At 40.3% G+C, this 12859-nt stretch overlaps 2 protein-coding genes across 4 annotated transcripts; both read right to left on the reverse strand.

Moving 5' to 3' along the window:
* Nucleotides 1-719: 719 nt before the first annotated feature.
* LOC134800705 (uncharacterized) lies at nucleotides 720-6835 on the reverse strand. Of its 2 annotated transcripts, XM_063773211.1 has the most exons (5): nucleotides 6561-6834; nucleotides 4576-6494; nucleotides 3829-3983; nucleotides 2434-2552; nucleotides 720-930 (listed from the first exon to the last, which is right to left on the reverse strand). In XM_063773211.1, exons 1-5 carry the CDS (start codon nucleotides 6622-6624, stop codon nucleotides 725-727), a joined length of 2463 nt encoding a protein of 820 aa, XP_063629281.1. In that variant the 5' UTR covers nucleotides 6625-6834; the 3' UTR covers nucleotides 720-724. The 2 variants fall into 2 exon arrangements, with proteins under 2 accessions (XP_063629281.1, XP_063629280.1); XM_063773210.1 differs by having other exon boundaries at nucleotides 4576-6835.
* Nucleotides 6836-7883: 1048 nt separating this feature from the next.
* LOC134800794 (uncharacterized) lies at nucleotides 7884-12277 on the reverse strand. 2 transcript variants are annotated; one of them, XM_063773347.1, is made up of 5 exons: nucleotides 12140-12222; nucleotides 11302-11508; nucleotides 10475-10690; nucleotides 8848-9034; nucleotides 7884-8098 (listed from the first exon to the last, which is right to left on the reverse strand). In XM_063773347.1, the coding sequence occupies exons 1-5, from the start codon at nucleotides 12204-12206 to the stop codon at nucleotides 7969-7971; spliced, it is 807 nt and encodes a 268-aa protein (XP_063629417.1). In that variant the 5' UTR covers nucleotides 12207-12222; the 3' UTR covers nucleotides 7884-7968. The 2 variants fall into 2 exon arrangements, with proteins under 2 accessions (XP_063629417.1, XP_063629418.1); XM_063773348.1 differs by having other exon boundaries at nucleotides 7885-8098; nucleotides 11302-11472; nucleotides 12140-12277.
* Nucleotides 12278-12859: the final 582 nt, after the last annotated feature.

A 12859-nucleotide genomic window follows, 5' to 3' on the forward strand; every position in this document is an offset into this window, starting at 1 on the left:
CACATAATAGTGACCGGAAAAAGATAGGCAACCTAGATGATTTATGTTGTACAAGTTGTATACTTTCCATTGAAACTCATTTCGATCGTCAGACCAATCGGTGAAATTTGCAGAAAAATTTTTTTTTTCAAAAATTTATTAAAAATAGCCTTGACCATATTTCTTTAGGCAACCCTATTTATTTATGTTCTGGAACATATTTTCTTTCATATTTTCATAGTTTCATCCGTCAGACAGATTGGTGAAGGTCGGCTATATGGGGGATCTTCTACTACTACAACCATTAGGGAACAAAACAAATTATTAACTACTACTTTTCTTTTTAATGTTTGTATCTACCTTATAAATAAATAATATTTGACAAGTATGAATACATATTCTATTGTGTTGGCCGAGGGATCCTCTCTCGTATAGGGCTTTACAGCCACGAACGCAAGTAACCGGGATGCTACTTAAACATCTGACACAGATGATAAAGGCCTACCTACTATATGGGGTATTATCTATGAAAAGGGACCTTATTATCGATGGCGCATACGCCGCACAGCGTCGCGCGGCATTATATTTATATCGGAGCATCGTTAATAATGGTGTAAGCGCCATCGACAGTAAGGTCCCTTTACATAGATAACGTCACATATATATTTTGTGTTGGATAAAGATACCATTTGCCTTTGTGATAATTACTACGATAAGTATGATACAGTAAAAAACAATCGTAATTTTAAATTCTTTCTCTCAAAAACGTTGGTTCAACTCCTGCGCAAGCTGTTGCGGTGCTGCTGAAGCAATGCTCGCGAATCATGATGTCCTGCTCGCACTCGCAGACGTGGCATACGTCCCTCGCTGTCCCGTTCGCGCACTTGTAGCGAGTGTGCTGGTGCGGCGCGAGGGCTATTTTTTCGACTGTCTTGTTGATTGTGGTGCGGGCTAAGAGATAAAGTGTTAAAAATTGTTAAAATACGTAAGCAACATTTAGAACTAATTTTCCCAGACATCGTACTTTCATTATGAATGTGAATGAAGTGCCTTTTCAGAGAATTCGGCAGATAGACGCATTTAAGGCTTGGCCACACACAGAGCGCGACGCAGCGCCGCGTCCGCGCCGCGTGATGCCGACGCGAAGCCTGGTCAAACAGGGCGCGCGCCGATCGCGCCGGCCTCACGCTCTCAACACGCCCTCAAGGCGCGCGTGAACGCGGCGCGGCCGCGCGGGAACGCGGCGCACCGCTCGCTGCCTACGTCCGATCCTACTGACGTGACCTTGCGCGACGCGGCGGGCCGCCGCGTTCGCTCGGCGCAGCGCTGCGCACGCGCCGCGCGGACGCAATGGGCCGCGCGGCGCGGGGCGCGACAGAAGCGGGGCGTGATACCGGCGGGACGCAGTCTGTTTGACGTCGGTAACCTGTTAGCATGTGCCGCGGTCGCGCGGCGTGGACGCGGCGCTGCGTCGCGCTCTGTATGTGGCCAAGCCTTTATTTATTTTGTTTTAACTTTATTGCACAGTAAAAATGGTACAGGCGAAATTAATGCCAGAAGGCAGTCTCTACCATCTAACCCTCGGTCCAAACAGAGATCGCAGTAAGAGGTGCACGAAATATTTACAAATCACGAAATATTAAATATAAATGTGACGCTATCTATGAAAAGGGACCTTATTGCTGATGGCGCTTACGCCATTATTAACGATGCTGCGATATAAATACAATGCCGCGCGACGTTGTGCGGCGTAAGCGCCATCGACAAAAAAGTCCCTTTTCATAGATAATGCCCCAAATGTAGACAACGGCCATATTAAGAAGAAATAATAAATAAATATCTGGGGACATCTTACACAGATCAACCTAGCCCCAAACTAAGCAAAGCTTGTACTATGGGTGCTAAGCGACGATATACATACTTATACCGGGTGTGGCCTGTAACATGAGCAAAAAATTAAACTGTAGGCTGTACTCCTCATACTGACCAACATTTGTTCAGCGACTTTTAAAAATAACTTGTGGTTTGATTTTTTTTACACCTTAAAGTTTATTCTAAGACGCAATGTATTGCGAATTTTGTTATGTTTAAGGCATGACAAGCAACGTCAATCACAATGATATGGCGTGGCTATGGCGTCCATTGAAGATAATATTAATTTTGTATGAAAAATAGGGAGTCTAAATAGTACATAATTTTTAAAAGTTGTTGAACAAAAGTGTCACCGTTTGATGAGTACAATCTATGTTTTAATTATTTGCTCGTGTTACAGGCCACACCCGGTATAGATAAATGCATACTTATATACATAGAAAACACCCATGACTCAGGAACAAATATTTGTGTTCATCACACAAATAAATGCCCTTACCGGGATTCGAACCCAGGACCGTCGGCTTCACAGGCGGGGTCACTACCCACTAGGCCAGACCGGTTGTTAAAAAGTAAGCTCACCTCCACTGCTTCTAACTGTTCTCATGTATGAGAGCCCAGTAGCATTACATTGCGTCGTGTTCAAAGAGCGGCAGTATTCTGTGTTGTCACCCACGACGGGGCACAGGCATTGTTGGCACCTGAAAACAAAACACAACTCAAACTTTGTAAGTAACTGGTTACGAATGGGGTTGGCAACTGACAATTTATTAAATATATTAAAAACGGGCAGTGGCGTAGCTAGGCGTGGGCGAAGTGGGCCGTCGCCCACGGCCTCGCGGCCCAAAGGAGGCCTCGCGCGAGACCCCTTCGGGCACAGTGAAAGAAAAAGACCACGCAGATGCGACTTCGCCCACGGCTAGATTAGTTCACGCTACGCCACTGAGAACGGGTCTCTCACGTATTTTAAGTCGAAAAACGCTCGAGAAAATACACGCTTGAATGTATTTAATATGTCTGTGTCTCACGGAAGTTTTGTGACAAAGGGTTGCATACATGGCACCATCATAGCTTGCCCCTTTCTCTAGTTGAGTGCTATGAGATTTGGCTTAAAAGGCTGGCATTCAGGGCAAAATTCTATTTAAAAAACAAGAATTTTCACGATTCTAGGGATTGACAAGGCAAGCTATCTGCTAAATTCTCCGGCCAACCCCATTGGGTAATATTATTCCGTGCTATAAAGTTGCGAACAAATTCGTTTACATTTTGTATTGGGACTAATTTTTATTATGCTGTCGATATTTTTTTTTCGACAGATTTTGATAAAATTTAGCGGATAGATAGAGTTCCCTATTCTGACAACATAAGTGCAATTTCACCGAATGTCCTACAAAATTTTCTAGTGAGTTAAGAAAACGTATGGAATTTTCCTAACTGAACAGTAATTTATATACATTTTTTGTCCCAAATTGGGATCAAACTCACCAAATTATCTAAATCTATCAGTAAATAATAATCGACACACATGGGGTCAAAACTGGTCGCACTGACAATTTAAGTTATTGTCGTAACTAAAACTAAAAACTGCTATAGTTTGGTACGGAACGGAGCCAACTTAGATTTACGTAGTTAATGAAAGAACGTGGTCATCTTCTTAATTGGATTATAAATTGTTGTGGGTAAGCGTACAATAAATATGGTTTAGTCTCGATCTGAAACTGGTGTTTGATCGTCGCTCCCCAAGTACTTTAACATGGCGCAGTCGGTAGGATGGTAGCAAAGAGAATAGAGTGTATAGAGGCAGACTGTCAAAGTAAATTATGTAGCCACTGTAAATTTACTGCCATCTTTCGACAGTAGATTAAAACTGTTAGAACATTAATTCTGATTCTTTCACTGATATTGTTAAATATTAATAAAAACGTCATCTATTTTATTTTATAAGGTGTAGTGATATCAACTGTGTATTAAGCGTACCCCTTAATATACAGTGACCCTGGTGTACATATTGTACCCGTTGCATTCGCTGGTGATGACATATTGTTGTAAACGAAGCACTTGTCTCCAGGTTCAGACTTTTGCGTACTCGGGAAAGAGTCAGCGATATCGGAACTCGTGTTTGTTGGGGTATCCTGAAAATGATATATTTATTTACGTATGTAGTATGTGTATAGGTATTTTGCGTTATGAATTACTAAGTACCGTTTTGGCATCAAACCATAGAAGCGGAGCGTGAATCTCGCGACCAGGGCCACATCATAATTTGGGGCCCTTTTGGAAAATAAATAAATAGCAACATTGAACTAACTTTTTTCTACTATGACCTTCTATTTATTATGGGTAATCAAATATACTGTTACTGTCTGATCTCGGGGACCCCTGAGGATGGGGGCCCTGGGCACGGGCCCCGTGTGCCCTTATGGTAAAGACGGTACTGCTTGCGTTCTAAACGCGTTAATGCATGAATTTTACGGCGCTTACAACATTTTGGTCGCGTGGTACAGGTTGTAATTTTGCGATAATTTAATTGTTTGGTATGTCAACTCAGTGACAATTATCTGTGATGCATCATTGCTTCCCTTTTTTGTGTTTTAAATCTTAATGTTGTATTGATTATTACATACTTTATCCGAAAAAGATATCCGAACATTTTACAGATTCATACTTAACGTAAGCGTTTGCCGAAATAAATCTCAAACATTTACAAATTACAAAAGTACTTACAATGCGATCCTTTTTATCCAGTTTATATTCATCTTCTTCGCGAACGGAGTACGAACATGTGGCATACATTCTGAAACCCATCTCAGGACACACGCAAAAGTGCCCGTCGACTGTAAACTGCTCGCCGGGGAAACAATGGTCCAACTTCTTTTCACTGACATCTCCGTTATCTGGCAGTTCTTCTATAATGCTGTTGGAATACTGGTATATCTTCTTCCATGTTGTATCGGCCTTTTTACAATCGTGTTTCGTACAAACTCTGTCACTTTTCGAGCCATCAGGAGGACATATGCAGATGTTGCATTCTTCGCTGAACAGTTTCCCAGGCACACACGCACCGGATCGAAGGAAATTGTCTTCGCAGATATTCTTGGTGCACTTTGCCACGTTCTTAATGCCGTCACTAGGACATAAGCAAATGTTGCAGTCGACCTCGTAATATTCTAACGGATCGCAGTCGAAGTTGTCTGTTGCAGTCACCGGTTCCACGTCACCGCAATGGTTTTTTGTACATGCTCTGTCCTTCGACAGACCATTATCGGGACAGATGCAGAAATTACAACTGATTTCGGTTAAAGATCCAGGGGTGCATGTTGGTAGTTCTTTAGCCACGGCACCATGAGCTTTTTGAGCTTCTTGAATTATCCGTATGGCTTCGCAGTCGTCATAGGTGCACCAATCGGGATCAATACTTCCATTTTTTGAGCAAAAGCAAGTGTTACAGTCAAATTCTACGAACGTGCTTGGCATACAAGGTTTATTGAAGTCTATATTAATTTTACTCTTTTTAAAATCAAACTTTAACACAGGATCTTCAAGATTGAATGATTTCGTAACGGCTACTAAGCAAGATTTCTCTTTAGTTTGGCTATCGGGGCAGAGGCAGTGTTTACCGTTTTCTACGTATATTGAATTCTGTTCGCATGTCAATGCATTAGAGGTTGTATCAAAGGCATGCCACTCTAGTAGTTGATGATTTTTAGAGTCTCTAAAAACTTTTTCCAGAGCCAGAATTTTGTTTCGATATGAACAACCCCTTGTGCAGTAATCGTGATGCGTGGAACCGTTGCGAAGGCAGAAGCATTCCGTGCAGAACGGTACCATTTCTCCTGGACTGCAAGTGCTCCTTACGCTATATTCGTAGAAATATGATTTTAGGCAGTTAAGTTCTAAGCAAGTTTGTTGGTTAATCGTTCCGTCTGCATTACAATGGCAGTACAGACATTGAGGCGAAGTGAATTGGTGAGGAATACACATTTTTGTTTCTGATGTTAAGGCTTGGAGTACTTTAAATCTAAATGTGCCATCACACACTTCTTGAGTGCAGGAAGAGTCACTATGTATCCCGTTACTTGGACACAGACATACGTTACAATCATTTCTGTAGAACGAGTGAGGCGTGCATGTTCGTGATAGACTTGGCTTTGGTTTGGATGGACAAGTTTCTATACAATTGTTAAGGCTGAAGACTCCTTCGTCAGAACATAAGCATTGGAGACAGTGGAAAACGTACAATACACTAGGTTTGCATGTGTTTTTGTTAGATGCCAACAGGTCAGATATAGAGGGAGTTCTCAAGGCTGTACAAGAACTATCTTTGACGCAGTGTACATTAGCGGTTCTGCCTGACTCTGGACAGACGCAGACATTGCAGTCGACGTAGTATATTCTTAGCGGAGTACACCAGTGTCCTATAGAATGAATGGCTTTCGTGGTTTCTGTTTTTTGGTCCTCCGAACAGTTGATATTGTTGCAAAGGAGTTGGCCGTTGTCCTGGCAGACGCATTGGCTGCAGCCGTGCCATACCGTTTGGCCAGGCGTGCAGAGTTTGTGGCAGCTGGCTTCAGTCCACTGGCCTTTCCCGTCGCAGTAGCATATGCGGTCATTCAGAAAAAACTGCGTGTTCGGAACGCACGTGCCTTCAGAAAAATGGAGGATTAACGGAAAATAGACAATCAAATAATGGAATAAGGAAAGACACTTACGGAAATTGCATCTTGCGAGCCGAAGAAGACACAGTAAAGTTAGAAATGTCACGACCCTGAACATTTCTAACTAAATACTTCTAAAATTTCAGACTGTTAAATGTTAAGTTAATTAGGAAATTTCACGCACCATGTAAGCTAATAAAAAGGTACTAAAATTTTTGTTTTCAATCTTACCCGCTACATTAAGTTTGTGGAATTTTTAATTAAGGCTTTTGATTATGAACCAAAATTGACAATTACAAGTTGAATAAGGAAATTTAATTAGCCATGCGACCGCTGTTTCCAAAAAATTGCAAAAGGTTTGGTAGGTATATTCTCTTTGGCATACAAATTTAACCCCTAATTCCCTTGTTTTTAGGTTCTCGTTTCTTACGATGGGCTTAATGACCGGTCGGCCGTTTAGTTAATTATTTGTTGGTCTGTCAAGGTGTCCAGCGCAATATTTAGGACAAAGTTGACATGATTACTCTGGAGGTTATCTCCTACGAGCTCAATGAATAAATGACCCAAATGTTTTCCTCTATAACTAATTACCAAAGTTACCAAATAGGTAAAAAAAATACTAATACGCCTTGTACCACCACTGTGGGCTGTGGGGTATGAAAATAAATCTTAATAGGGTAAACGTACTAGTGCTCGACATGCTAATGCCCAATAGATGATACTTTGCTGTCACCTCTATTAACAATAACTTAAGTTTCAAGATGATATGTACTGGGACCCCGTCGTACGTTGACCTTAGTTATACTATTTATTTTTAATTCAGATGTTTACATACAATCCGCCCGCGAAACGAGGCCAGGCCGTGACTTCGGATCAAATAATCAGATCGTACGACATTTACGATGGATGCGCCATCTCCGTTAAGCTAGCTCGTTTATCTTCATTTGGAGAACCCTGTTTTAAAAAACATCATCAAGTATGATGATTTATTAAAAGTTTTATTTAACTTTGCAATGTATGTAAGTATCCAAGTCGGGTCAAATCGCTGGCCCAATATTACAGGGTTCTATGTTTCACTTTTATCGAACTGAAATTTGAACATTGTCATAGTGACATTCAGTCATGAAAATATATAACCTAGAACCCTGAATATTGGGCCAGCGAAATCTTGCAAGCTAAATTAGACCGACTTTCTATTATGGTACCATCGAGCTGATCTGATGATGGACACAGGAGGTGGCCTCCTAGGAACTCTGTGATAAAACTACGCAACCAAATTTAGTTTGGGTTTGTTAGAATACCTCGATGAGTATTATTTGCTTGTTGAAAGAAAAGTACAGTCAGCCATAAAAGCTTGTATCAAAAAAATTTTTTCTTTCAATAAAATACAATTTGAGGCTTTTACATTAATTTTAATCGGTTTAATAATGAATAAGTTATAGTTAAGATTGTTTCGTTGCGTTCAAAGGCCGTCCCTCTCGAGTTGCATGCGCAGCATCTTCAGCCGTTGCACCTCGGTGTGCTTCAAGCACCGCATCAGGGTGCAGCGGAGGGTGTTGTCCTTCTGGCAGTAGCAGCGGTTACAGTCGCGTCTGCACCATGTTCATAGATATATTTTATATTTACCATGGACAAATTAATAAAAAGCTATTACATGACACAGAGTAGTCTAGCCCCACAGTAAGCTCACTAAAGGAAGACTCATGATAGACCGGGCCGGTCGAATTTAAATAAAATCGGGCAAGTGCGAGTCGGACTCGCGCACGAAGGGTTCCGTACCATATAAAAAAAAAAACAATAAAAAAGCAAAAAAAAACGGTCACCCATCCAAGTACTGACCACTCCCGACGTTGCTTAACTTTGGTCAAAAATCACGTTTGTTGTATGGGAGCCCCATTTAAATCTTTATTTTATTCTGTTTTTAGTATTTGTTGTTATAGTGGCAACAGAAATACATCATCTGTGAAAATTTCAACTGTCTAGCTATCACGGTTCGTGAGATACAGCCTGGTGACAGACGGACGGACGGACAGCGAAGTCTTAGTAATAGGGTCCCGTTTTACCCTTTGGGTACGGAACCCTAAAAAATATACAAAAAAATAATTATTTTTATGTGAAACGTTGGGTGAACGTTTTTAAAAACCCTTAGAAGAAGGTCGGACCATAACCAGATGAAACGAAAAGTGCGATGGCTTATATCTCTGGAACTATAAGTATGTATAGTTTTGATTTCAGTATATAGAAAAAGTAGCCATTACTCGGAACTGTATAGTGCAGCGGACGTAGATGGCTCTGATTTTGCGCTAGAATGAGGAGAAGTATCATCATCATATGGACTTACTTATAAACCATTCCCTTCGAACACTGACGGTTCTCCTTCACATCCAGGTCCAGAGGTGGTTGATACTGAAAGTCTCTCCTCCCGTTTGGAATGCAGTTTGACTGGGCTTCACACTTAAGTATGCCTTTGACACAAGAACATGAGATGCATTCCCCGGTGTTGTTTCTACCAAGTGCACATTTATTTCCTAAACAAAAAGAAAAATTCAATACGGTCGAAAGTATTAAGAGCCTATCAACGTGCCCACTAGCGCCACTGCTAAATAATCGTGATTATTTAAATTTAACCACAGGTATTTAAAAAAGGGGGCCGTTATTTACTGTAAGTATTGAGTATTAAAGTACCTTTTGAATAGGTACATCAAACTAGTTTTTATGTTATGCGTCTAAAGTTAAAACGGCCGTTTTTGTTTTGAGTTCATAGATCGACGAATCCAGCAACATAAAAACTAGTTTGATGTATTCGAAAGGTACTTTAATACACAATACAGTACGTAGCGGCCCCCTTTTTGAAATACCTGTAGTTAAATTTAAATAATCACGATTATTTAGCAGTGGCGCTAGTGTGCACGTTGATGGGCTCTTAATTTATGACCCATTTCGTACCTTGTCACAGTGACAGTTAATATGAAAGTCGCTAGATACCTCATACTATTGTCACTGTGACAAGCTACAAAATGGGTCTTTGTTAGTTTCAAATATTGTAGGTATAAATTTTGCATGCCAGCTACTGGTGAAATGTGTGCTTCACTTATAATTGTTGACCATCTATTGTACCATGTTTTAAGCAAAATAAATGATTTATGATTTACTCATAAATTGAAACTTTCGACTGTACGTCGGGAAATATTTTTTATACATATACGTAAGTATTATGTTTCAATTGTCACTCAATTTCAACTAGATCGATTTGAAAATCCTTTGTTTTCAAAGCATGCCATGTAAGAGAAATCGTGGGAAGTTTTTAAATATTATAGTCACACCTAAATACTTAGTGATTTGGGTTTTCATAGTAACTCTTGTTTTGAAAACACTATGTGATGAAGCGGAGCTGTTGATGATGTGCGTAAAATGTTTGTTTTTGTTAATGATTATTAATGGCATATCATCGGACATTCAGACAATTACAACTTCACTTAAAAATACAAAGTGACAACTAGTAAGTTCTGAAGAAGCAATGCAACATCCAGTCATATCCTTAGCGAGGATCCTATTAATATCCCTCATAACTATGGCACAGCAGATCGTTACACATAAGATTCTTATTTGCTAGGCAAATGCATGCGTCACAGTTGAGTCGATAAGTGACGGCGTGCAGTTTTAGGACTGGTGTGGTAGTTGCAAGAACTCTGTGTTTGAGCGAGAAAGGCTGGGCTTTCTCGGTAAATAAAATTTGCATTCTTACCAGTCATATCTTTAGCCAGGATCCTATTAATATCCTCATAACGTGGGCACAGCAGATCGTTACACCTAAGATTCTTATTTGCGAGGCAAATGCATGCGTCACAGTCGACTCGATAAGTGACACCGGGCGAGCAGTTTGAGGACTGCTGTGGTAGTTGCTAGAACTTTAGGTGTTGGAGCGAGGAAGGCTGAGCTTTCTCGGTAAATAAAATCTGCATTCTTACCAGTCATTTCTTTAGCCAGGATCCTATTAATATCCTCATAACTTGGGCACAGCAGATCGTTACACATAAGATTCTTATTTGCGAGACAAATGCATGCGTCACAGTCGACGCGATAAGTGACTCCAGGGGTGCAGTTTGATGATTGGTGTGGTAGTGATGGCAGTTGCTGGAGCTCTGAGGAGGAGTACGAGTGGAGGAAGCTGGGTTTTGTTGGGTCTGCGAAACAAATTATTGATTGGCTTTCAATGCAAAGTTTTGTTAGATTAAAAAGGTCCGTGATATACAATAAGTAAGTACATTATTTGTTTTAAACTATTCAGTTCTATTCCGCAAATTGATGTAATTTGAAAGCCAAGGCATATTTTTTGCTGCAGTGGCAAACGTTTAATAGGCTGGACGACAAATCCCTGTAAATAAAAATAAGTCACTGCAAAAAGTGCCGAGAATTTTGCTTGGTGCTTGCTGAACCTATGCAATTCACATCACTCCACGTACCCATGTTCCATACTTATATGTGACGCTATCTATGAAAAGGGACCTTATTGTCGATGGCGCTTACGCCATTATTAACGATCCTCCGATATAAATACAATGCCGCGCGACGCTGTGCGGCGTAAGCGCCATCGACAATATATGGTCTCTTTTCATAGAAACTGCCCCTTATACCACATATACGTATATTTAATTTCGGTACATATTCCACAAAATTTACTTAACAATAAACATTTCTTTTAGTCATCTAAAGTGGTCAAACAATATTGCTTATCAGGGTGATGCATGAAGTATTAAGAACGTCCTTCCTCTTTAATTATTAAAACTATACGTACACTTATTAGCCAACTTGCAATCCCCAGTCCTTCCACAAACGGGCCTCTGGTTGCCATCGCAGAAGCACCTCTTGCAGCCCCTCTTGTAAAACTTTCCCGGTGTGCATTTGTTTTGCACTTCTTCTAGGACTTGGCTGTTTGTAGTGTTTATGCTGACTTGCCTGCGTTGAGCTGAAATTTTCTTAGAACGTAATTGTACGTTGAGCGCTGGAATATCAAATACCAATCTCGTTTTTTCACATGTTTAATGTGACGCCATTTTTGTTTTTGGCGGGCGGAATGTTTACAGTTTATCTCACTAGATTGTGTTAGTAAAGTTAGATCAAGAAAAGTCTGCAGAGATTTTGATAGCCCCCACAGTGCAAGTGTTATTTTAAACGTCAAACTTCTATGAAATTATGACGTATAAATAACACTTGCACTGCTTGGGCTATCAAAATCGCTGAAGACTTTTCTTGGTCTAACTCTAGTAGTGAGTCATAAATAAAATAATGGCAAACATGTAGTATATGACATATATTAATAGTTTTGTGAGTATTACATACGTAATTAGTTGATAAAAAATCTAAATACGTCCCAGTGTTTGACACCCTAATAAACCGACAATTAACAGCCCATTTGATACGTTAATTGCTGCATTAACATTGACAATTATCAGTAAGGTGGCGGTACTGGTACTCGACGCGGTCCCAGTACCTGCATGTCATCTTGAAACAGTTGAAACTTAAGACATTGTCAATAGAGGTGACAGCAGGGTGTCATCTATTGGGCATTAGCATGTCGAGCACTAGTACCACCACCTTACGGTGTCCAACACTGGGCCGTATGCGTTATTTACCCAGCAAAGCGTCAATAGCAGCGAGACAGCAAACCGCGGCAACCACCACCGGTCCTACCTTCCCCATGGCTGCTCAACCAATTACAATTATGGCTTATTACAGCAATACCACTGTTTTATGACTATTAGACGATAATTCATAAATTGCCCTACCGATAACTCATAATAGGCTACTTTAATATCGAGTCAAATTAGCTAAACTGCGATTGCACTAAAATGGCATCACTGGAAATGCGTAATACCTTCACTTCACATCAATATCACATATGTAGCTACCAGATGTCAGGAATTTTAGCCGTTTGTCAGGATTGCGGCCGGAATACGAAAATGTCAGGAATTTTAGTGAATTTACGGGCGTTTCTCAGAGATGACCTTCGGTGCCTGACTTCGGTGCCAATTTTTTTTTTTAACTTATTTGATATGCGACTTTATTTCCTAAAAATCTAGTCATAATATAAAAAAATATTGGTAGTGGAGGCCTCCATTAGAACCTTATAGTTTTTAAGATATTTGAGATTTAAAAATCACCGAAATCATGTGCAGGCACTGAAATCAATTGGCGTCACCGAATTCAATAATGCATGCACAAAAATCTTATTTCAATTTTATATCTCAATCATATTACATTTTAATCATATTTTTCATTCTTATTTGATTATAAGCGATGTAACAAGGCTCATGATCTCGAAAGCTTACATAAATTTAATAGATATAGACCCA

The sequence above is a fragment of the Cydia splendana genome, chromosome 20, assembly GCF_910591565.1.
Source record: "Cydia splendana chromosome 20, ilCydSple1.2, whole genome shotgun sequence".
NCBI lineage: Eukaryota > Metazoa > Arthropoda > Insecta > Lepidoptera > Tortricidae > Cydia > Cydia splendana.

Excerpts from the sequence above, each read along its gene's own strand:
- LOC134800705 (XM_063773210.1), bottom strand. The coding sequence starts at position 6,624 with ATGTTCAGGGTCGTGACATTTCTAACTTTACTGTGTCTTCTTCGGCTC. Across the intron at positions 2,553-3,828 it reads GGGTCACTGTATATTAAGGG|GTGCCAACAATGCCTGTGCC; the intron begins GTACGCTTAATA and ends TTTTGTTTTCAG. Across the intron at positions 931-2,433 it reads AACAGTTAGAAGCAGTGGAG|CCCGCACCACAATCAACAAG; the intron begins GTGAGCTTACTT and ends TTTATCTCTTAG.
- LOC134800794 (XM_063773347.1), bottom strand. The coding sequence starts at position 12,206 with ATGGGGAAGGTAGGACCGGTGGTGGTTGCCGCGGTTTGCTGTCTCGCT. Across the intron at positions 9,035-10,474 it reads CCTGGCTAAAGAAATGACTG|GAAATAAATGTGCACTTGGT; the intron begins GTAAGAATGCAG and ends CTTTTTGTTTAG. Across the intron at positions 8,099-8,847 it reads TCGAAGGGAATGGTTTATAA|ACGCGACTGTAACCGCTGCT; the intron begins GTAAGTCCATAT and ends AACATGGTGCAG.